At 38.4% G+C, this 24,620-nt stretch overlaps 1 protein-coding gene across 2 annotated transcripts; it reads right to left on the minus strand.

Moving 5' to 3' along the window:
• Positions 1–1,761: 1,761 nt before the first annotated feature.
• Positions 1,762–24,396, minus strand: LOC145778690 (uncharacterized). 2 transcript variants are annotated; one of them, XM_082590240.1, is made up of 8 exons: positions 24,055–24,392; positions 17,239–17,289; positions 16,134–16,867; positions 15,644–15,854; positions 15,183–15,347; positions 3,129–3,305; positions 2,337–2,508; positions 1,762–2,019 (listed from the first exon to the last, which is right to left on the minus strand). In XM_082590240.1, exons 2-8 carry the CDS (start codon positions 17,267–17,269, stop codon positions 1,869–1,871), a joined length of 1,641 nt encoding a protein of 546 aa, XP_082446366.1. In that variant the 5' UTR covers positions 17,270–17,289; positions 24,055–24,392; the 3' UTR covers positions 1,762–1,868. The 2 variants fall into 2 exon arrangements, with proteins under 2 accessions (XP_082446366.1, XP_082446367.1); XM_082590241.1 differs by lacking the exon at positions 3,129–3,305 and having other exon boundaries at positions 24,055–24,396.
• Between the last annotated feature and the right edge of the window lie 224 nt (positions 24,397–24,620).

The following is a 24,620-nucleotide window of genomic DNA, read 5'->3' on the forward strand; positions in this document are numbered from 1 at the left end:
CCGCCTCTGCATCAGTAGATGCGGATTTGATTCTCCATTGAGTCATACTAAAGATATTTCTCATGGCGAGCTGTTCGATCACATTAATCTTGTAAGTGGATTTCGTGGAGTAGTAGGTATTGAGAAGTTTAAATGCTTTTAAATTCTACTTCTTAACTTAGAAAAGCAAGCTTGTACTTATAAGCAAGTTTCACTAGTGGCTGGTCATTAATCTTTCGAGTTGAACTTCAAATGCTGGTTAAACCTCGAGCTGTGGTTGGTCGAAAAATACACCACCCCAAATGCTCGATTTATAGCAATAACCACTTAAACATGTTAAATCCCACTAAGATCTGCTGAGATCACAATTGCAGCAATTACACTGTCCAATCAGAAGCTTACGGTGTTCGTGACGTCATCAAAGTTGCGTTTCCAGGAAGAAAAAACAAAAACGCAAACATTAAGTAAACGTTTCGCCGTCACTTAAATGGGATAGAGAGTTATAGGTCAGTTATAGTCATCGATGGCGTGGATTCGATTCCCATCACTGCCATAACTCTTTTTTCTTCTGTAATTTCTAAGTAAAGTTCAAAACAAGAATTTACTTTCTGGATCACTTGTAGAAGGGTCACAATTGGATGGTAGCCACTTAAACATGTTCTGATTGGTTCGCGGTGTTATTACTGAAATTGAGATCTAAGTGAGAATTAATGTGTGTGGTTACAGTTTACAATTGATAGCCACTTAAACATGACAATTCCCTGAAAGACCCCATGACAGCGCCAACCAATCAGAACATGTCTAAGGGACTACCGTCCAATTGTAACCTTTCTAGCACTCAGCCAGAGCGTTGATCCCACTTTGAACTTTGTTTGGTAATTAAAAAAAAAGAGTTATGGTTTGAGTGGGAATCGAACACACGTCATCGGCATGACTACCACTGCCTTAACCCTCTACGCCAGCTAATGTTCGCGTTTTCTGTTTTCCCTGCAAGTTCTGATTGGTTGAAATGGTGTTTCTGTAATTTCTGGTTGGTCCAAAGATTCATTTATCTTACAATAGGCCTACTTTTTATGTTTAAGTGCCTATACATTTACAATTGGACGTCTCCGAGTGCGGTTCAACATTAACAGTTTTTTTTTAATTTTGTCTTTTACTTTTTTTTAATTTTACTTCACATAAATTGTGATCGAAATTGAAACAGTGGTTTTCACAAAAACTGACAAGAATGAATACTTCTCATTTCTGCTTAAGTTTAAGAGCGCAATAAGAAACAATATTTTTAAAAAAGATTGCAAACAAAAATTGTATTGTTCATCGTTTTGTATTAAACCGAAGTCTGAATTGACCATTTTTTAATAACTCTCAACAAGCCAAAATCCCTTCGACGCCGCAGCTCTGGTTAAATCACAACTGACCTGCTGTTTTTAGTACTACGGACATTTTATTCAATACGCAGTCAAATTACTGGCTTGGCTCGTAGTAGACAATTATGGTCAGATGTTTCTTACAAAACCTAATCTTGAGTAACGCCTCAACTTACAGAACGGGGGTTTTAGAATGCAATCATCCATGAGTGTCACAAAACAAGCATTCACCGATTTGGTTATTTCAAAATCAAGCATAAGCTTTGTTTCTTAAAACCAAATTGAGTACAATTTTTGCTTGTTCAGAAGAAATAGCCTATTCTGAATGCAGACAACGGTAAGTGGCATATTCATTGCTTAGTCAAAATCAAGTTGTTTCATTCCAAGTCGACTACTTCTTCCAACACAGATAACCTTCAGTGCATGCAAAATATGTATTTTGTGAAACAAAACAATCCAAACAAAATAACAGATCGTCTTGAACAAGCATTACAGCATCACGTATGTATTCGTTGCTGGCAATTAACGAAGTTGTCGAACAGTAGTTTTCACTTGAGCTACAGTAGAAGCTGTATTCTCAAAATATATCGTCGGAAGGTCAATTGTTGGTGACAAATTCCAAGTTATCGAATAAACATCATCAGATGACCTCAAATCAAACGTTTTCGGTTTCCTGAAACAACCGTTGTAAAGCAATTTAATATAGAACTTGGTGGTGCTTTATCATGGTTAACTTCTGATTTCTATAGGTAAGCCATAGCCGATGGCGGGACTTGAGCTTGTACGACAGAGTCCAGCGCTGCTAAAATAGATCACACAGAATAGCCTACAATTGCTTTACATGGAACCAGCAGTTTCGCCAAAAGAGGGTCTTGTTTCTGTCAAAATGTCGTCCAAATGTAATCACGATTAGACACGAAGGCGCGAGAATAAAAGATTATTATCTCATTTAATTAATTAGAATTTTGTTATATTATTTGAAAATTTTACCCGCCAAGAATGCAAATGGTTTCTTTAAGCACAAAACCAAGTAAACAATGGCTATCCGTTTGGAATCCATTTAAAGTTCTCCAGCTCTCGGAAGTTACTTTGGAGGGTCTGCAAGTTTCCATGGTCACAGTACCTTCCGGCGTGTTGCTATACTTTGCTGTGTGACACCCACCTTCAAGACAATAAACGTATGTTATTCCACCTAGTTATCAACCTTAAGCTGATTTGTAGAAAGTTTTATTTAGACAATCCTTAGGAGACAACTTGATTCAAAAACTTGTGAAGGCATCTAACGGTGACTTGGAATAATGTTAGTTTTATTACTAGAATAAACACAAGGCTACCCTTGAAGATATTTGATGACATGCCAAAACATAAACGTTAAAACAGCTCCGTTTTCTTGTAAATTTGAACTTTTCACAACCAGGTATAAATTTGGCTTACCAAAGATTTACAAATAAACTCATGTCAACGAAAAAGATTGTATATTCGCTATAGCATTCCACGTATGCAAAAAATACATGGACATGACTTGGTTTTTCAATAAATACTATTAATACTGCAAAAAGTGTTTAATGCTAAGTGAAAAAGCCAAGCAGAATAGTAGGTTTCAACATAGTTTTTAGGCCTTCTTTTTGGGCGAAACAGGCTGCAGAGGTTTTAGAAAGTAATAACTATAGGCTACTTGATGGACTTGGTTTATAAGAATATAGTTTTATAAGGTTTATAAGTTTTGCTCTTATGATAATGACAAATCGAAATGATTGTACCTACTCCTAAAATTTTGCTTACCTATTGCATATAGGTTATACCCATGGGCCAGAGCAACAAAACATGCTTTTGGCTGGTTTAATGGAGACACCAGTTGCCAATGACAATTAACATTATATTCTTGAAGATCTGGGCTTTTATCAGAGAATAGTACTGGAGAGCCGTCTCTGTCGATACCGCCAATCACATATACACCAGCTGAAAGTATTAAAATATGTACTGTATATTAACATAAATCTGCGATGACTTTTGATTACCGCCGCCATAATCTGCGTGTGGAGAAGGCAGTCGTGTGTGGAAAATGCAGTCGTGTGTGACAAATGCAGTCGTGTGTGACAAATGCAGTCGTGTGTGAAAAATGCAGTCGTGTGTGGAAAGTGCAGCTGTGTGAATAGAGTGCAGCTGTGTGAATAGAGTGCAGCTGTGTGAATAGAGTGCAGCTGTGTGAATAGAGTGCAGCCGGGTGTATAGAGTGCAGCTGTGTGTAGAGAGTGCAGCTGTGTGTATAGAGTGCAGCTATGTGTATAGAGTGCAACTGTGTGTATTAGGGTGGCCAAAAAATATTGAATTTTTTTATTTTTGTTTGCACACCCTCTCATTTTAGGAGGATTCATGAAAAAATGACACTGTGAAAATTTGAAGTGAATCCGACAAGAGGAAGTGCTCTCCCACCGACCTCAAAGTTTGCTTTCTTTGGCATAATTCGTCAAAATTCCTTGAATATGTGACGTAATTCTTCTTTGACTTATCTGCATTGCAGTTGCAGCATTTTTGTGTTAACCATTGTTTTACTCTGAATTTATGATATAATAAGTGTTTCCACATGCAGAAAAACAGAAATAATACACAAAATAGATCACATTAACAAGCGTTTGGTATGAAATTAAATGCACTAAATTTTAGCTAAAACCGCATAAAAGTACGTTCACCAGTCATGATCGCAACGCTTCAGGTGACAACACATTGCCCAGAAATTGCAAGAGAAATGTTTGTAAAGAGTCAAGCCATTGGTTGACTTCATTGCACTTGTTGGAAGCAGCTTCCTGTGGTGCTCGACCACTTGATAGAGAAGCTGGAGCTGTTGTTCATTTTTTGTCAGGACTTCATTGAAGTCAGTAGCTAATTTGACTGCCCGCTCTGCACAATCATTGACGGCTTTGAGATGACGCCAAACTTTGCATGCTTCTTTATAATCATCACGATCACGCCATGTGTCGACAGAAGCAGTGACTCGAAAAGGTTAAGTGAACGCTGTGTTACAAACTGTGCCAGAGACGTTAAAACTTGACAATTTTGTTTGGGGCAACACGACGAACATCTTCGGGAAATGGATCTTTCTTAAGAGCATTAACGATTGCCTTCTTTTCAACATCTGTGTTATTATCACTGAATAAAGGCATTGCAGCAAGATCCTCACTGAAGTACCACAAGCGCAACCTCAACTTTTTTCTGCCACTTGAGAAATTGCATTGTCAACCTCTTTATAATCCTCTGTGAGCTGTAACATTGCTAGGTCATTTGTAGGGGCAGATATTGATGAAGGTGCTGCAAACCAAAAAGTGGCATAGATGGTAGTAGTTAATATTACTTCATCTGCAACTGTACTGCACGCAAGTGGCAGTGTAATCTTATTGACCTTCATCTCGTAGTAGAGACGGCAAAGAACCACACCCCATACAGGCAGCTGACATGGCCCTCAAGAGAGTCAACAAATGGACACCCACTCTGACTCTCTTGAGGGGCCATGTCAGCTGCCTGTATGGGGTGTGGTTCTTCATCACCTCTACTACGAGATGAAGATCAATCAGGTTACACTGCCACTTGCTTGCAGTACAGTTTTTGTGAGTGAAAGCTAATATCGCTACCACTGCAAAGACTCACGTTGTTACCAAACTAAAACGCATCCATCAAGAGCATATAGGAGAATCAAAGCACAAAGGGAGGCGAAATCCAGCTTCCCAGCTGACCTCAGAAGCTGACTTCACCCAGAGCTTGTGCATTATTTGATATTGCACATGCTAACTGGGAATGCCGCACAACAATACCAGAAGACTGCCAGTTTTTGATAGACCAATGTGGTGCATGACAGATACTGATGACAACAGAGGACCCAATGCATCGGCAAGCTGCTGCAAAGTATAGAAAGCGCAAAGATGATGAACAGAGACGCAACAGAAATCGCATTGATCTAGTACCATCAAGTGCTGCTGCTTTCTCATCTGAAAATGATCAGCAGATGATGAAGATTCTTCCAGTGACCCACTGTTTGCACCGTAAATCCAAATAACACCAAAACAAAAGAAAACCCAGTAGGAGCAGCCATTACCAAAACGCTGCATTATCGAATTCACTGTTTATTGTGTTTAATGCAGCAATGAACAGAACTATAACATCGTCAAGTCAAGATGTCGTCCAGCAACGATGATCGTCACTCCTGCTCTTGCTGCAGCTGGAATTGATATAAATGAATTGACAATGTCACATTCCTCTGTCATGAATGCTCGAAACGCCTCACATGAAAGCCTGGCAGCTGCAGTGCGGCAAAAATTTAAACCAACAGTTCCACTTGTCGCTCATTTTCATGGTAAACATTTGACTAATGCCAATGGCACAAAGTGCGACTTTTTGGCCATTGTAGTTTCTGGTATGCATGTTGAGATACTGCTTGGCATTCAGAAGCTGCTTGTTGGAACGGGATCACTAATGGGCCAAAAAGTAGTGGAATTCATACACGAGTTGTAGCAGAGCATTTAGCTGCACTTTGTTTTGACGCGACATCAAGCAATACGAGAATCCACACTGGAGCTATCCCTGTCGTGCAACAGGCATTTAATCAAAGGCTGCTATTTCTTGCATGCCATGATCTTAAAGTTGTCAATGATTGTGCAGAGCGGGCACTGGGCAGTCAAATTAGCTACTGACTTCAATGAAATCCTTACGGAAAATGAACAACAGCGCCAGGTCCTCTATCAGGTGGTCGAGCACCACAGAAGCTGCTTCCAACAAGTGCAAGTAAAAGCCAGCATGCCAACAGCTCCATTAAATAAAATCAGTGGCTTGACTCTTTACAAACATTTCTTTTGCTTTTTCTGGGCAATGTGTTGTCACCTGAAGCGTTGCGACCGTGACTGGTGAACGTACTTTTATGCGGTTTTCGCTAAAGTTTAGTGCATTTAATTTCATACCAAACGCTTGTTAATGTGATCTATTTTGTGCATTATTTCTGTTTTTCTGCATGTGGAAACACTTATTATATCATAAATTCAGAGTAAAACAATGGTTAACACAATGCTGCAACTGCAATGTAGAGATAAGTCAAAAAAGAATTACGTCACATATTCAAGGAATTATGACAAAGAAAGCAAACTTAGAGGTCGGTGGGAGAGCACTTCCTCTTGTCGGATTCACTTCAAATTTTCACAGTGTCATTTTTTCATGAATCCTCCTAAAATGAAAGGGTGTGCAAACAAAAATAAAAAATTTCAATTTTTTTTGGCCACCCTATTGTGTATAGAGTGCAGCTATGTGTATATAGTGCAGCTGTGTGTATAGAGTGCAATTGTATGTGGAGAGTGCAGCTGTGTGTAGAAACTTCAGCTGTGTGCAGAAACTGCAGATGTGTGTGGAGAGTGCAGGTGTGTGTGGAGAGTTCAACTGTGGGTGAAAAGTGCAGTTGCGTGCAGCTTCAGTTTAAACGCGAACTCGGTTAATCATGAAACACGAAACATGAAACACCCTGTCGATGGCTCAGTTGATGAAGCTCTTGATTTTGTGAAGGACGAAACAGAAAGATCAAGCGTCAATGGTTTGACTCTCGATGTGAGGGCTTAAGCAACGTGTTTCAATGACAGATATCCAATCTTCATTTCACGAGAACTGATGAAGGGAATCGTTTGCAGAAAACACTTCAACTAGTGGAAACCTGGTACAGCAAAACGTGAAGACCTTTGTCAATCAATCTCCAACTGATGCGAGATTGAGTGGGTGTGCAAACGGATCTCAGATTACAACATCATCGATATCTACAAGGCCCCACTTTTACAAATGTTACCATCATCCATGACATTGTTCCCAGGAACCAGTGAACATGACTCCAGCCTCAAATCTGGCGACTGCAACTGCCAGCACACCAAATGAAGCTACAACAACAGAGGCAGTTACGACAAACTGTTACCTGACAGGGCCACTTCAAACCAACTTGCCCTTTTATGCAATCCAAAGGAACCAGCTGGGCTTCCACTCAGGTTGCTGGGTAGCAGGAATAAATCCTGCTTTGCATTTTGCGAGTTCTCGACAACTGTATTCTAGACAGAATATTTAATATCTTTTCAGGTTATAATATTTAATATCTTTTCAGGAATGCAGGTTTAGAGGTTTTTTTTGCAGATTAAATTACAGCTGTAATATTTAATATCTTCTCAGGAAGTACAGGTTTAGAGATTTTTTTTGGCAGATTAATTTACAGTTGTAATATTTAATATCTTTTCAGAATTATCGATTCTTTACTGTTTACATGTTTTTTGCAGACCTTCTGATGATCCGTTAGGTGAAACAATTTGTAAAGGCTTCAGATAGTAATAACTACATTTGATTTAATTCGCTCTGCTTTGCCTTTTTGCTTGGCATTGAGCACTTTTTGTAGTATTAATAGTTTTCATTGTTTTAGTATTCTAGACAGATGTGTTCTTGAAGAGTTTCCGTGGTCCCAACAACCGCCGTCTCTCATTGTTGTTTCAAAACTCGTGGCATGTATTCCAAGTGCACCTGTGAAGTGATGGAACCCCAAAAAGGCATTAAATCTATACAGCCTCTTGATCTACGGATGTACTGCTGTTCCCATCCTCTGACACAAGCAATATAGGCGAAGCATTCCAAATTTTAGCAGCGCCATAATATCTGCGACAAAAGCCAAAATAGTCTACCACGTGGTTGTCGAACTAGCTATACAATATGCTGGAACTCCGAGTATGAGACTCTCTATTGGTCCTACCTGAATGCTACAACTGGTACTGCTTCTAGCACCGCTTCCATCAAATTACTTGAGCGGTTGGATGCAAAGAAGCTTGAGTGATCAAAGGAATCTTTCCAAACTATTGTCTTCTCAAACTCAAGCCACAAAGCATGGAACGCCATCAACAACTTCAATGAGTGTTTAACAAATCCTCCTCGTCAGTGCCCCGTTTCTGCAAATATTATCACCTCCCAGGTACCACAGTACGGAGTTTACAAGATAAGAGGCTGCAAGGCGTCCCCCGTCTTGCCGCAAAGAAATGCTTTGCGGTGAATGGAAACATTACAAGACAAATGAAATTTGAAGACTTTACTCCAGAGGAGTTTACTGCCGCCCTCCGGCTAGTAAAATCACACAAATCTCAGATCGATAGGATCTGCCCTGATGTTGTGTTTCATGTTGACCCATTACTTAAATGCTTGTTGAGAAGCATTCGAAAATTTTGACAAGTAGTGCTCTTAGAGTAGAAAAAGGGTTCTTAAAGTTTGCCTCAATACTTCCGGGAGTAGGAAAATTAGTTTTCAGGGAGATTCAGCAGCGTTGGAAAATAAATAAACATAAAGACCACCTAAAATAAAAACTAAATTAGTTTGTCATATTTAATAGGGGCATTGAATAGGTCTCAATATCCATATCAGAAAAAGATACTTTTTTTTAGATTTTTACCATAATTAACTCTATCTTAACCCTTACGAGGTTGGGCTCTCTGGAGTCTTGCTCAGTTTGGGGGGGGGCTGTCGATTCTTCTTATGCTTTAGGAGTGATATCTCTGTTATTTTTTAAGGTACGGCTTCAAACTTTGGGATTCACTTTGTAAAATTATTCACGCTGAGCATATCCGAAAATTAAACCTATGTGAATTTTAGAACTGCTCATAGACGTTGAAATGTTGAGGTGACTTATGACTTTTGGATTATTTTGCGATTAAAGCAATTGTAGCGTGAGTTTACACATTATTTTTTGGTAGAGTAATGAAGAACATGCATTGCCATGTTGTGATTAAATTTTTTTTACATAATCTCAATTTGAATCTATATTTTTCATGCAAAATAATAACTTTTCCCACGCTCAAAATAAAGCTCGCTTCTTGACTAAAAGAACAATGCTTCATCAATTACATGCAGTAATGAGATTTCTGAACGCGTGTCACACCAATTTGGATTATGATCTTGTGACCTCGGTTCCAAGAACAGCAACTCCTACGCTTTATTAACAAATGTAGACCAGCTGAAGAAGCAGGGTGGCGTTTATCAAATACTATTATGTAATCCACGAAACGAATGGAAGATCATGCAACAAAAAAAGCGGTTTAAATGCAATGTATTGTAGTTGCAACAGCGTCTCTCAATGTAAGTTCAATGTGAACTCGGCTACATACAAGGCTAGTACTAGGAGTAAGATTACCCGATAAAGTCGATGATGCTTTATAAACAGAAGTCAGAAAGAAATTCAAAATAAAACAGTTACGGTTCATTAATTAACAGAACGTCACAACGCTTTTCATCAAAAGGAAAATCTGTAATGCCTCGGGTCATTTTCTTGTGGATTCAATAAGCTCTCTAAGATTCATATGCCACACACTAAAATCCAAACAATATTTAGATTTATTCAAAGTAGTATTTATTATGCGTCAAATCATTGTGAACCTGGAGAAATACTTTACAAAGAATTAGCTGCCTTTTTTTTTTGCCTAATGGGCGTTTATGCGATAAAAATGTCAGTTTGGCAGCAAAATATTGATAAGTATTTTGATTTGGTTACAGCAATACCGGACTGCAGCAATTGGCACAAGGCTCTTGCAGCAACGTTTTTCAACTTGATTCAATGGTAAAGCAACCTGTGTTCTGTCAGGTTATGTACACACAAATTCAGAAATATTTAAGAATATGAAATGAGGCTCATTGAAATTACAAGTGGCTGCACATTTACAGTTCGATAATACGAGAAATTGAATACAACGCTAATACAATCATTTCGACGTGGATTCAACATTGCAAGACGATGTAAACATGCGCGGGTTTGCAATTAGATTACTTCTCTTCTGTCCTTGTTTGTATAAAAGTCATAAAATCAGTCGTTGTATCCGTGCTAAAATTCAGCTATGCTCAAACCGCATTATATTGATATTTTCTAAATAGAAAATGGATTTATAAAATATGAATACAATACTGTTTCAGCATATAAAAATGCTGAATTTTACATCGAGTATTACGATTAGTTTTATGACCCACTTTTTATACAAAAAAGGATAGATGATTTTGATAAGCAATCTTAATTGCAAAACCGCACATGTTTACAAGTATTCAACGTCTTGATATGTTGAATCAACGTAAAAATAGCTATCTGTCTAATAAAAGGAAAAAAGGAAAATCTCTCATTGAGCTCCGCGTTTTATTTAGGCTGTGGTTGAAGCCAAAGTTTATAAAACCGCAATCATTCAAATAGTTTATTCTGCGCAAAAGCAAACTTGACATACTCGTATGGAATGTGCAGGGCATAAAGGCTTTTCACAGCATTGACATTGGCCACGGTTTTTTGGTAGTTTATTTTTTGTGGCTTTGGCACCTTCTCAATAAGCAAACGCAGTAGTTGTCCACCGTGGGGACTTCGCTTTGCACGTGAATGAACCAACCCATCCTTTGGTCGATGATATCGGTGCCACCCTTTGTGAAGTCGTAAAGCTTATACAAGCCTGGCTTCTTTTTGCCGTCATCCTTGGTAATCCCCAATAGAGGTTGCATGGTCGTCAACATCAACACATTCCGCATGCCAGAGTTCTTCGTTTTTACTACATAAGAATGTAGGCTGAGATCAGCCTCACTCGTCTGCCAATAAATTTCGTACGAAGATTTCTCCCTACCACTCACTTGCTTCACTTCCAGGGGTATTCCTCTACGTATAGCGTTGAGGGTTCCAGCTGACGTTATACCCCTGTCAAGCAACCACTGCGCGAGTGGTATGGAGGTGTAAAAACGGTCATACAAAATATTCCGACCTTGAAGGTCACCGTGTTGTTCCAGGCTCATCACCATTCCTTTTACCAGTTCTTCTGTTCCACAAACGTAAAAATTAAATGGCTCTTCCTTCGGTTTACCTGAATAGACCGATGCCGCAAATGTGTATGGGAATCTGCTGGCGTTTACCGACTTGAACAGAAGGCCATATTTCGCAGGCTTGTTTGGATTATATTGCTTGAAGGCAATTTGTGTCCTCATGGGGTATAGCGTTTTGTCCAACGACAAGTAGTCACCTGGAATGACATGTTTGCCGCAGTTTTCGTTAAACATTTCGAAAACGACTCGAAATGCGGCCAACCGGTCATTCTTCCAACGATGCGGCCTAGTATTTTGGTCGTCGAACGAAATGTTCGAAAATAAAAATTTAAAGCGGTTCTTGCTCATTGTTGCACTAAACACGGGATGTCCTTGCAGTTGATTGAACAATACATCCGTGGAATGACCAGCCTGTCCTAAAAGCCCCCGAAAATACTCCAATTCAACAAAGGCCAGCATCTCCTCGTTGTTGGTTGGGCCAAAATAGCAGTACCTGCTGTCATCTAAAATTCTCTCTGGCAATTGAGAAATGAGTGTGGCAATTTTTCTATTGGTTTCTTGAACAATAATGTTCAAAATGTTTAAAGAAAAAAATAGTTCCCATGCTTGCCGAGGGGTCTTGGCTTCTTTGGCTTCTCCTCTAACACCAATTGGGCCAGATATAATGTTAGCCCGGCCCCTTCTCCCATTGTGCACCGGTCTCGCATTAGACCAAGTAATGCTGACGCCGCCCTCTTGTCTGTTCTTTGGCTTTTCTACAAAAGTTGTATAAGACTTCAGTGTGTCAGGAAAACTCAACAGCATCGTAGTTGTTCATGTCGAGATAGGAATCTATGCTGTTCACCAGTCTTTTCGATGTTATAATCCGTCCTGATGGCGCAAACTCCGGTTGAACATCGCCCATGGAAGGTAACTGGTCGTCAATCTCGATCGGAATCGCTGTTGCGGAAGTTGACGGAGAAGAATCCGCTTCTTCATCTGAATCGGAGTGCCATAAATCCTCCAAATCATCCACCTGGCTTTCGTCGTCAGAATCCAGTAAAACATGTTGCAATATTTCTTCAGCACTGAATCCTTGCCTTGCCATGTTTTTTTTAAAAGTGAAAAGGACGTAATTTTTTTAATAATGGCGTTGAAATACTAAAGAAAATGTATAATGAAACAAATTGTTAGTCCCATAGAAACTAGTTAGAAAAAAACTGTTACACAGAATTATAAAAATCGAGAATAAATCAAAACTTTGCAATATAATAAATTGTCAGACCGTTGTTAAAAATTGTGAAGTGCACTTTACATATTTACTGATGATGAAACTATATGAATGCTATGGTTATCTATGGTGATTCAGATTAGCTTTTTGAGCAATGCTTCACGTTTATGATAAACTACACGTAGAAGGGAAATCCAACAGGCGTTTGCACAATATCGTCGTTTAGCGACGTAGATTCGACGAAAGCGGCGTAATAATTAGTAGGCCTACCTGGTATCAATATTGGCTGTTTCTGCAATGTTGCGTTATGACCATGAACGCCACGTGGCTTGAAAAACAACATTATAACGCTGAATGAAACCATGTGCATGAAACTGATAATCTATCTAATAAAATTATCTCTGATGTAAATTCAACGATTGGGCAATGGTATGTCTCAACAAAATTACCAAATATTCCATCATTTTGACGGCTAGAATGCATTGTTGAACCTAAACCGAAAAATATAGATGCGCTGTTCATTCATAATTTTTGATATTTGTTTATATGTTTAGTGAAAATAAGCTGTCATTCTTGTTATTATATTGAAAACGAAAAGAGCAGTTTGCAAAACGTCTATATTACCATGAATGCGGTTTCATCTATTTTGATTGTCCCTTGCTGTAGGCCTACTCAGGCAAGTTGTAATTATCACTTCACATGAGACAACTTGACAAGTAAATACACAAGTTTTCACAATTTATGACGAGTTATAGCACATGGAAATGTTACGCTACAATTGCTTTGCGAGGTACTGCATCGCGGTTTAGTTTATCAGTGACAGTGAACCTGGTACAAGAAGCCTCAAATAATTATATTGATTCAACTAAGCTGCATCACGTATAAACGTGGTGGAACGATCGTCCTTTTCACAAAAGCGTGATGTTCTGGTTTATCCTACACAAATGAGAAGCGTATTGCATTTCAAATCTTTACATGTCGACTTGGAAATAAATGTTTACAAGTATATGTGAGAAGCTTTGGGAACATCGACGCCTTTTCTGCTTTTGATAGTGTGTCGGACAAAAGGAAAGATTTGAAACCAAAATCATAATATGTTACAGAGCAGCTTCTATAGTAGGCAATAACGTTGTAGCCTATGCTTTGTTTGATTGAAAGGACATAATTGTCTGCGAAAAACTATTCTCGCTCTAGATGCATTGGCACCAAGTCTTATGTTTAATTTTACGCAATTTCAACCGCAAGCGACGGTAACTCATCGTATCAAAGTTGAAGCTTTTCTTGTATCGACGTCGCTTATAAGCCGTGGTGAGAACAAAAGGTCCACGCATACTGTCAATTTCCTTCACGCTGTGAAGCAGTTAGGATTAACGAGACATGGGCCAAATTAATTACTTTCATCCAGCTGGTGGGAAAATTTTGAACAATAGAATATGAAATATTTCAGAGGATGTGCTGAGAAATGCCTTATATCTCTCAATTTATAACCTTTATTCGCTCAAAATTTCAGCTCAATAGAGGTGAATGAAAGTTAGGAAAAGTCAAGAAATCTCATAGTCGCAGCCTCAGTGGTTTTAGAGATACAACTGTTGATGCAAAAAAGTTGAATTGACAGCCCCCCCCCAACCTTCAAACAGTTAATACGAGCTGTTTTCGTACGCGAAAACCACGTCACGGGCTATCTCAGCCCCGTGCTAATTAATCGCTAATAACGGGAGCTATGAAAATCACAGAACTGTAATAGCCATGTGTATTGTGCGTACAGAAATTAAATTTTTACTCAACAAATTTATTGAAATAAAGTGTTTGAGATTAAAAAACGTCAGAAAATCGGTTTTTATTTTAATTTCCCGAAAATGGCTTCAAAACTGAAATTTTTTAATTATAACTAAAATAAACAAAAAATTACTTTTGCTCATTAATACAAGGCATTTTTGAACGTTTCTACACTTCAAAGTAATTGCACTACCATTAATATTGCACTTACATTAACATATAACTACCATTGCACGAAAATGTCTAGTCACCTGAGACGAAATGCTTATTGTAAAGGGCAGGAAGGTATAAAACCAGTTTAGGTTTAGAAAATTCGCAAAGAATAAAAACTAAAAGTCAAGAAATTTCACATTTCTAGCATATTTCCTTTTGTGAAATATTTCACTAATAGAGTGAGGCGTCCTCATAAAACCCCGTGTCGCATTAAGATAGGGTTAAGGTAGGACATTTATAAATACTGTGACAATATTTAATAATTCGATACAAAATCCTTTGAATTTTCTCACTGGTCTGGTGGATATGTCTTTAACAGTTGTGTTTTATTACTTATAATTGTTTTTGTTGTAAAACTTTGTTGAAACGAAGTATCCAGATTGACAAAATTTAGACTTGGGGCATTGAGATGTTAAAACTGTAAGAACCATGCACTGACTTAGTAGTTCGGAAAACTCTAAACTTGAAGGGGTTCAAGGCTACAAAACAGTCCAGTAAAACTAATTTGTGTGATACTTTGTTTGACAAAACGTGAAATTTGAGTATTGCTGCCGTCCCAGGTAAATTATTAACAATGCATAAATTGTAAAATGAGAATATCGCCCACCATTGCAAGGAAATTCAGCCCCACAAAATTATTTGATTAATAAAGGTAATAAGATTACGTTTTGAACAAGTTTTTTAAAAAATAATTACCACATCAACAATCTTATTAAATTTTAAGAAATGTTAACTTCTATCTGGATATGGTATAATCCTGGTAGGCCAATAAACTTAAAACTTCAACAAGTCCTGCAATTTCAAGCCTTCACCTGGGATGGCTAATAAACAATGCATCATCCTCGTTAAGCCAATGTCTCCGCGTGTGTTATCTTCGTCCCATACATCCATCCTATTTGTACCATCATCGCAGAAACAGAGTTCCAGGAGACGCGTTGACAACGAATCTCCTCCGATCACAAAAATTGCATCAAATTCTTCAATTACAATAATTGATTCAACGGTGACGTTGAGATGCTTAATAAAAGCTAACACGCTGCATAGCCAAAAGCATTTATAAATTTTAGTTTATGTTTGTAGCCTATATTACGTTAAATGCTGTGTCGCTGCTTGATTTTATTTGCTTGTCATGCATGTATTGTTATATGCATTTATTTACATCCTACGCATCATACGTTATATACACAATGTAAAATCATATGTATCGTAAGCAACGCACGCAAAGAGCGCATCATATGCATCATAAATGTCATATACTTCACACAGATCAAACCTCCGCAATTGATCATGGTATGCGAAGCGTGGTATGGGCATGGACCTGGGAGAGATGGAACCTCTTCCCAAACATAAGCTGGTTCTATGTTGTCCTTTCGAAAAACTTCAATCCGGCGAACAAGTTCAGTTGCTTCACCACCAATAACAATTCCAATCGCATACAAATAATTGTTCAGGTACGCAACGCTCATAATACCATTGCTCAAAATCTGCAAAATAAGCTTAATTTTAGAGGCTGATGATAATGAAATACAACCCATGGTTAATGCTCGCCGTAAACCGCGTTGAAGATTGTTAGGCTACTCAAACGCATATTGTTGTAAGAACAACGATTTTTAAGATAAACAACATTTACAGTATATTCAGAAGCAGTTGATCGTTACTGTTGGTTCACTATCAACTTCACATTTGTGATGTTAGAAAACTGCAAAGTGAAAATAAGACAAAACGAAAAATTTATTTTACAGAAATTATTTTGATTGCAATACCTGTCCTGGGCTCTCTTGAGCTTGAGATGTCGAGGCACCTTGAGCTTGAAATGTTGTCGAGGCACCTTCATCATCAGTTGATTCACGAGATGATTTTGCGGATTGACGAATCATTGCTTGATTTTGGAAATGCTTTTTACTTAACTCTTTTAACAACCCTGAGTCTCTATCTCCGGTAATGCAAGGTTTTTCTGAACGATCAAACTTAGGAGGAACATTCATCGTCGTGATGGGTTTCCAAAGTTGATCCTCAGATTTTAATTCCGTTTCACTTGAATCTTCCTCTTCTGTTTCTTTTTCAACTCGACCAGAAGTAGTTTGTGGACTTAGTTGACTATGAGAAGAACTTGTTGAAGCCAAAGAAGACGAATGAACAGATAATCGAGGAATTTTTCGAGGACTGGACATAGATACGTCAGTGTTTGGCTGACGTTTTAAAAATTGCACTTTTTCTTTTGTTTCTTCTTCAATCCGCCCATAAGCAGTTTGTAGACTTGGTAGACTACATCCAGAGCTTGTTGCAGCCACAGAAAGAGCGGGTAGAAGTGATTTGGCTGTTTTTCGAGGACTGGACTTTGATATGTCAGGGTTTGACTGATGTTTTGAGGAAAAACCTACTTTCAAAATCTTTTTAGACACTTTTTCTGTAACGTTGACGGTGCATTGAAGGAGGAGATACGTTTCTTTGTCAACAGCGGCCAAGGAATAGACAGTCGTCGTCAAAGTCTTGATTTCTACACATATGTGTATAGTTATAATCATGATAATGATAATAATTGAATTTAAATTTGTCAGTCAAGACAGTCGTCGTCAAAGTATTGATTTCTATACAATGTGTACAATTTGTATTACAATAGTCTCTGCTTGTTAAGCCCACAGTTGATGCGCCCACCCACTAATTAAGCTAAATTTGGTTCAATCCGAAATTACTAAATGTATTAGAGTACATGGTAGAAACTTTTTCTCTGCTTATTAGGCCTACCGCTTAATTAATCTAAAATCATCCGGTCACAAGGTGGCCTTAATAAGCGGAGACTACTGCAGTTGATTGTTGAATTATAGTTGCAACGTTTTAAAAAAGTAACTCAAACGGTTTTCAGCATACTTTTATTTCGCGACTTGAATGGCCATGGCATTCTGTTTTCTCAATCTTCACCTGGAAATGTACAAGTTTTTCTAACAAAAAACAACCAAAAAGTATTTAAGCTTCAATAAGTAGGACAAGCATACTAAAATTATATTCTGAAATTTATTGATGTTCAAGTTCTCAATTGATTTTAACCAGATAAGGATTCAATTTTAAATAGAAGCAACCATGATACATTATTTCATTCAAATTAATGTAATTTATAAATTAACAAACTTTGCTGAAGAATGCAGTAAGCCTAGATCACAGCAACCTATTATGAGACGAACTAAATGTAAGGCCGTGTTAACCTGCCCTCGTATCTCCCGACCGGGGAGTATACGGCTGTCTAGGGGCCCACTCATTTGTCTGCTTAATGTTTTTAGGGATATTTAAAAAGAAAAAAAAAAAAAACTGCTACAGAGGGTCGATAGTTAATAGAACATAAATCACTCAAGGTCGTTTTTACCACTTCCCACACTCCCGACTCGAGGCCCATCTCCGGGTTGGGGCTAACGTATGTTTAGTTTGTTATTCAACAGTTGTTGGAATGGGACATCCAACATTAAACGCTCTTGACATAAAGAAGATATTGGATATTGGCAGCCAGTAGCGTAGACAGGACTGGTTTAGGGTGTACTTTTGAATGTGAAATGATTTATTCGCTCGAAATATTTTTAAGGGAGGACAGCATCTGGAAAACTAGCAATGTAAAGGTTATAAAATCGGAAAGATTTTAACGTGCTTGTAACAAACGTATTTATTCTAGAAGTCAAAGTGGGATATTTTCTATTCCAATTTTCAACCCGCATGTTTAAAGCAGAACTTCTTTAAATTTTTTTATTGTGCAGCCCCATTTCAAAAAATAATTTTCTACGAGATCTCTTGGTTGGCTGGTTACAGTATAAACTACCCACGGTAGGCCTAATTTTAAGTTGTTTTACGACCTGAAAATTACGATTGATGACCCTGTTTGAAGTCGCGACCCATAGTTTAAGAAGCCCTGATTTAAGGCACAACAGAATTGCCAGGAATCAACTAAAACAAAACAAAGCGTTTAAGCACTAAGTCATATCAGATTATGTTTAGAAGACTCTATAGTACAAACCAAAAGGGAACCCAGAGAAAAGAATGAAGATTTGAAATTTGAAATGAAGATTCCACCATCAGAGTCCCTCCCCCCAGGAGCAAACGCTCCTTGGGCAAAGTGGAAAACATTAAATCGACTCCGAACCGGTGTTGGACGCACTAAATCTGCAATGGTGGAGTGGGGCTACGACACGGGCCCTGTTGCATGTATCTGTGGCACCGAGCCCCAAAAAGCGGACCACCTTCTTGTTTGACCTCGGCTTGCCACCCGGTGCAGTAGATGGGACCTTTCAGAGTATAACTCCGTTGCGGAAGAATGTGTCAATCTGTGGTATATCAACGAACTTTAGAAGACTCGATAGAAGAAGAAGTACCACATTCGTTCACACTGTCATTTCGTCACCATAGAAAACCAGTTCTAGGTGAGATTTTATTCTTATGCTCCACCGTTTCCATCAAATATCTCTGAACACGATTTTTTTTCACTTTAAATTGTAAAGTAGCGGAAGTGCGATTGTAGCAAATATATGGCCTCCCCGCTACCGCTACATTGGGAAAAAGTAGTGTCACTACTGCAGCGGCTACCCTAACAAAAATGCAACGTCTTTATGACTACCAAAAGTAGCGCGCTAATGCGCACCTCTTCAAACAAGTCACCACATAAGGATATGTGCTTGTAGTATCTACAATTAAAAGATGCCAATATGCAAACATGCAACGTCAAGGAATTTAGTGAAACTAACTTTTCTGCTAAGCATACCTGCTTACTGTGATATCTAATTAACTAACAAAAAACTTAGTAGCTCACTTCAGTGGCTGTGCAATCAGATCGATGGCGTGTTCTGAACAATTTGAGCTTGTGAAAAATTTCAATTCGAACCTTAGTTTGTAATCGGTAATTGGTGATTGTCGCACCAACACAAAAGGACGTTAAAACAACACAAAATAAGAAACTATTTTTCAAAATTTGAGACTTTCAACAGAAGCAGAGATGCATTTGGCCTTGAGTGAGGAGGACAAAAAAACAATTATCTGACGTTTTGATATTTTAATTTCATAAATTTAAGGAAAGAGTTGTGTTGCTTGTAGCGATGCACCGGCGGCAACATTTTGGTTGCAGGCCGTAAGCACAATCTTCCATTGGTAGAATTACTAGAGCGTCCAGCCTTTGTTAACATCTACTTCATATAATCATCAATGTTTTTACCAAGCGATTGTCGGACGACCTGTTGCCGAGTGGATTCACCTTCGGCTCTGGTGCTGATAGATCTGAGATCGATTTCAGGTCGGGTCAAACCGAAGACTTTAAAAACGGTACCGATTGTGTACTTTCTCGCATAACGCAGTGAGAATATGTCGGGTAATAGGATAATGTGATTACATCGTAAACCATCGTATATTAAGCAATCGTTGACAGTAGCGTTGACAAAGAAGTCCAGAGGATACTTTGGACCCGGGATGGTTTTAAGGGCCTGTAACCGTTCCAAGGCGTTTGGGAACTTAAAGAAACCACCTCGTATCCATTTGATATGGCGGCCCCTTTTAGAAATGTTTGAACTTATGCCTGAGAGTCGCATTGGCACCAGATACAAAATATCCACTCATTGGATATTTTCTCACAGCCGTCACAGCCCTCACAGTTCAGCTTTTCACAGCCCTGATTGTCGGTACAATACTCTTATCAAGCAGTAAAGCGATAACCAGGCACCCTTGAAGAAACAGTGTTTCTAAACTCCATGTTTCTAAACTCCGAGTCCACAGACTCAAATAAGAATTAAAAATATTTCTTTCTGAGGTGATAATTCACACAAGGTAATTTTTCAAGGCTTTCAACCGAATGGTGAATTAAATGATGTCAAGTAGGCCTACTGTATAGTTTCTCTTTACCGAACATGTGCACCCTAGCGCGTTATATTAACACATATGAATGAGCTGAATGCAAAGCTGCAAGGGAAAGAACTCTTCGCTCACGATATGTACACAAGCGTTACGGCTTTCAAATCAAAATTGGCTTTATTCTCAGCACAAATGTCCAACAATTCTTTTGTTCATTTCCCCACATTACTGACGATGAAAGAAGCCCCTAAACATGCAAATAAATACAGCAAATCACTAAATGATTTGCACCACGAATTTTGCCGTAGATTTCTTGATTTCGAAAAACTCCAAAAACCATTTCAGATTATTTCGGCTCCACTTTCACAAGTCGCTGCAACAGCACCACAAGAACTGCAGTTGGAATTGATCGATCTTCAGAGTGACTACGTTTTAAAGGAGAAATTCGAAGCCCTGAAGCTAAATGAGTTTTACGCATCGCTAAGCAACACCAGATTTCCAGAAATTCGAAAGGTGGCACAAAAAATGCTGGTATTGTTTGGTTCCACATATATTTGTGAACAGACGTTCAGCTTGATGAATTTTAACAAATCTAGCCACAGGTCTCAGCTGAGTGATGCGCACCTCAAATCTATCCTGACTATCGCCACAACCAAAATGATGCCAAATTTCGATGCTTTGGCAAAAAATAAAGCTTGACAATCCTGTCAGACGTCGTATTTAAATTCGATTTTGTTTTTTGGTTGTATTTTTCAGTTATTTGTTAATTTAATCTTCCGTTTTTTTTGTCCCTTTGTTATTCGTGTGACAAACTATATGTAAGTGGCGGCTCGATCACTTGGCCCGCCAGTCTAAGAACAAAATAATTTTGGCCCCTAATTCAAAAAGTGTGCCCACCCCTGGTCTACATCATGCATTGATCATTGAAGATAGAAATGATGACTCAGTAACTCCGCTTATCCAACACTCTGTCATGGACACGCAATGTAAAGCATAGCTGTTGAGTCTGAAAGGATTCGGTCTGTTGGTGGCAGAAACAGGTCTTTCTCTCCACACCCGCGGTTTATTGGGTTGACTGAGTTTATGTTCGGTGCGACAACGTCACGCTTAACGAGTTCCTGAAAAAAAAGTTTTGGTCTACTTTAATTCTACTAAATTCAGACTTTGCATTTTTTTATTGTTATAGTCAAAGACGGTGTCGACTTTTAATGACTGTGGAGTCGAAGATGGATGTTTTCGATACGAATTCACAACTCTCTTTTAAACAACAATATAAGAGTCGTGGATGACCTGAGACAAATTGAAGCATAAGCACTAAACATAAAGCAAAATGGCATGATTGGCAGACTGTGATACAAACTTTTCAATTACTGTATTGTCTGCGCTCGCTTTGTTAGCTCAGTGGTTAAACGATCAAACGTCTCTGGTTTGGGTCTCGGGGTATGCGCTGAAGCAACGCATGTCAGGATTGCTCTCCATTTAGCGGCACCTAATGAATGGAATATCTCTTTGACAACAACACTTCAACATTCGGCAACTTCACTGTCAATCTCGGTGGCCGGTCCTGCGTCAGTAGTACAAAGCTTCCACGATACAAGTATGAGCAACTGCCAGAACTAAGATTTCAACGGAATAAAGGAATTTCAAAGGAATATCTTTATCTTTCACTTTCCAAAAAGAAAGATAAAATCAGTCAATATTATCTATTCTTAGAGAATGTGAGAAAGTCTCTACTTTACTAAATGGTGATAGTTTAAACTTGTATTTCATCTACATTTAAGAATTCGCGGCCCACATCTAATGCTTCCACGCTCCATTTACAGGCCCATGGTTTAAAAAATACAATCACAAAATATTTTAGTCCCAGTCACTAAAAGTATGGACAGACCAGTGGATTTCAGGGGTGGGTGATTACACAGCAATGCACAGAGCTCAAGACTGAGAAGGTCTACATTTTAACCCTATAGAACAGTTTTCGGGTACATAATAATTCTTGGGCATGGAGCACCTAATAAAAATGCGTCAGAGTAGGATCAGGTTCTTGAAGTGCAAAAACTTTTAAAACTTGGAAAGTTCGCTGCAAAAAGTTGAAAAAAATTTTAAACTGTTTTACTAATTTTGGTACAAATAAATTTTACAATGGTCGCTCTACATCAGTTGAAGTACCAGGTTTACGATGTTATCACATTATTACCCGACTTATTATCACTGCGTTATGCACGAAAGAACACAATCAGTACCGTTTTTAACGTGTTTGGTTTGATCCGACCTGGAATCGATCTCAGATCTACCAGCACCAGAGCCGAAGGAGAAACCACTCGGACATTAAACTGGGAGTGACAAAATTTAAAAATTTGACTGTAAATGATCGTGCTGTAATTTGAAAGAGCTGAGAAACCATAATGTTATGGTTTCATCTATTGTCGCTGTCCAACAGCTAAGGTCTTTTAGCTACAGGGCTCACTTTTAATTTTATATCAAGTTTACGATGAAATCACATTATTACCCGACTCATCCTCACTGCGTTATGCGTTTTTAAAGTCTTCGGTTCGACTCAACCTGAAATCGATCTCAGATCTATCAGCACCAGAGCCGAAGGCGCAACCACTCGGCCACTGAGCTGGTTGATTTGAAAAATGGCTATAGGCCTAAGAAATTAACATGGGCAAAGTAATTAAAAGCAGCAGCAAAACACCTTAGAAAAGTTGAAAAGCACAACATGCAACTGATGCAAGCAATCCAAATTTTGTTAAATTCATGCAACTGAATTACCTAATAACGTCATACAGTTTATTCCTTGTGCAATTCACCCTCAATGCCAAATTGAGTTTCCACTTCTGTTGATGGTGGGAGTCTCATTATTTCAGGTAACAGTTTTGTATTTTCTGTCATTTTAACGTTTTTTTTATGTTGATACGATAATCACGAACAAGTAACTACAAACTAAATATTCAAGCCAAAACTTTTTACAAGCTCAAATGGTTCAGACCATGTAACTAATGTGATTATGCAACCACTGAGAGAGCTAAGTCCATATACTTGGCAAGGTATTTGTGAAGTTGGACAAAGATTACAATAAGTATATAGCAGCAAACAAGCTTTGTACGAAAATAGATTTCCATAAATTTATTTACTGTATGTTGTTCATTGGGATCAATCTAAATTGAGGATCTGGTGTAAGAATTGTACCAAGAATGAAAATTTGCAAGGCGTCTAGAAGTTATGTTTTAGTTTTAGCGTTCCCATCCCAATTTCTTCTGATATTTCGAATTAGATGCAAAAATTCTTGTTTTGGGACTTTTTCGAGAAGTGTTTTGCAAAAGTTTAATTAAAAAATCCTTTTACGAGGTACACTGACTGATCACGATAATTTTACATAATAGCTAGTCTTTATGATCATCAAAATATCTGTTTTACCGCAGTGGATCAGTTAACGTAATTTTTATCTTGGCAGTTTTACTAAAGCATAGCCTACTTGTAGCATATAAAACCACAGCTTGCTGTGATCTAAGCATTTTGCATACTTCAGCGCAATTGGTTGACATGTAGCCTACTGTGGACTACGTATATTTTGTATAAAATTATTTAAATTGATGGTTGCTTTTTCTAATCTAGAATATTACGTTACCTTAGTGACGTCTAAGTATCTGTTTTTGGTTTATTTGTGTTAAAATAACTTGCTTTTGTTACTTGAATTAGAGGTTGAAAATGCTCAAAGCGCTCACGCCAAAAAAAAGTAAGTTCCAATTTTATAGTGTTTTTTTGTTCTGTTTCCAAGCGCTTTAACTAATTAAAGTTAAACATTGTGCAGAAATCAAGACTTGGAACACAATTGTCTATTCCTTGGCCCCTATAGATGAAGAAACCTACCTTCTTCTCCAATGCACTGTCCACGTTGAGCCAAAAAAGTCTAAAAATTTTTTTTCCAAACGATGCAAATCACCAAGCAAGAAACATTCTCCGGGTTCAAGAAAAACACTACGATCGCTTTTTGCCGGCTCTTCTTTGGCCTCAACAAGTTCTGCATGTAGTCAACCAACTTCAGACAAGTTGAACCCAAAAACTGCCGCTGATCAAGTTGAAGAAGAAACAAAAGAGGAGGATTTGAAGGATGAGGAGATGAAATCTGAGCATCACTTTTGGAAACCCATCACGACTATGAAAGTTCCTCGCGAGTACAATCGTTCAGAAAAAGTTCGTATTACTGGGGATAGAGATCCCAAGCTATTGGAAGAGTTAAGCAAAGTGCATTTTCAAAATCAAGCAATGATTCGTCAATCCACAAAATCATCTTGTCCATCAACTGATGAAAATGCCTCGACATCTCAGGCTCAAGGTGCCTCGCCATCTCAGGCTCGAGGTGCCTCGCCATCTCAGGCTCAAGGTACCTCGCCATCTCTGGCTCGAGGTGCCTCGCCGTCTCAGGCTCGAGGTGC

The sequence above is a fragment of the Aplidium turbinatum genome, chromosome 10 (assembly GCF_918807975.1).
Source record: "Aplidium turbinatum chromosome 10, kaAplTurb1.1, whole genome shotgun sequence".
NCBI lineage: Eukaryota > Metazoa > Chordata > Ascidiacea > Aplousobranchia > Polyclinidae > Aplidium > Aplidium turbinatum.

What these genes read in the sequence shown, in the direction of transcription:
- LOC145778690 (XM_082590240.1), bottom strand. Translation starts at nt 17,269, where the DNA reads ATGCCATGGCCATTCAAGTCGCGAAATAAAA. An exon ending in TACCATGATCAATTGCGGAG is followed by an intron (nt 15,348 to 15,643) that starts GTTTGATCTGTG and finishes TTGTAATTGAAG; the next exon opens with AATTTGATGCAATTTTTGTG. An exon ending in ACCATTTGCATTCTTGGCGG is followed by an intron (nt 2,020 to 2,336) that starts GTAAAATTTTCA and finishes CGGTTGTTTCAG; the next exon opens with GAAACCGAAAACGTTTGATT.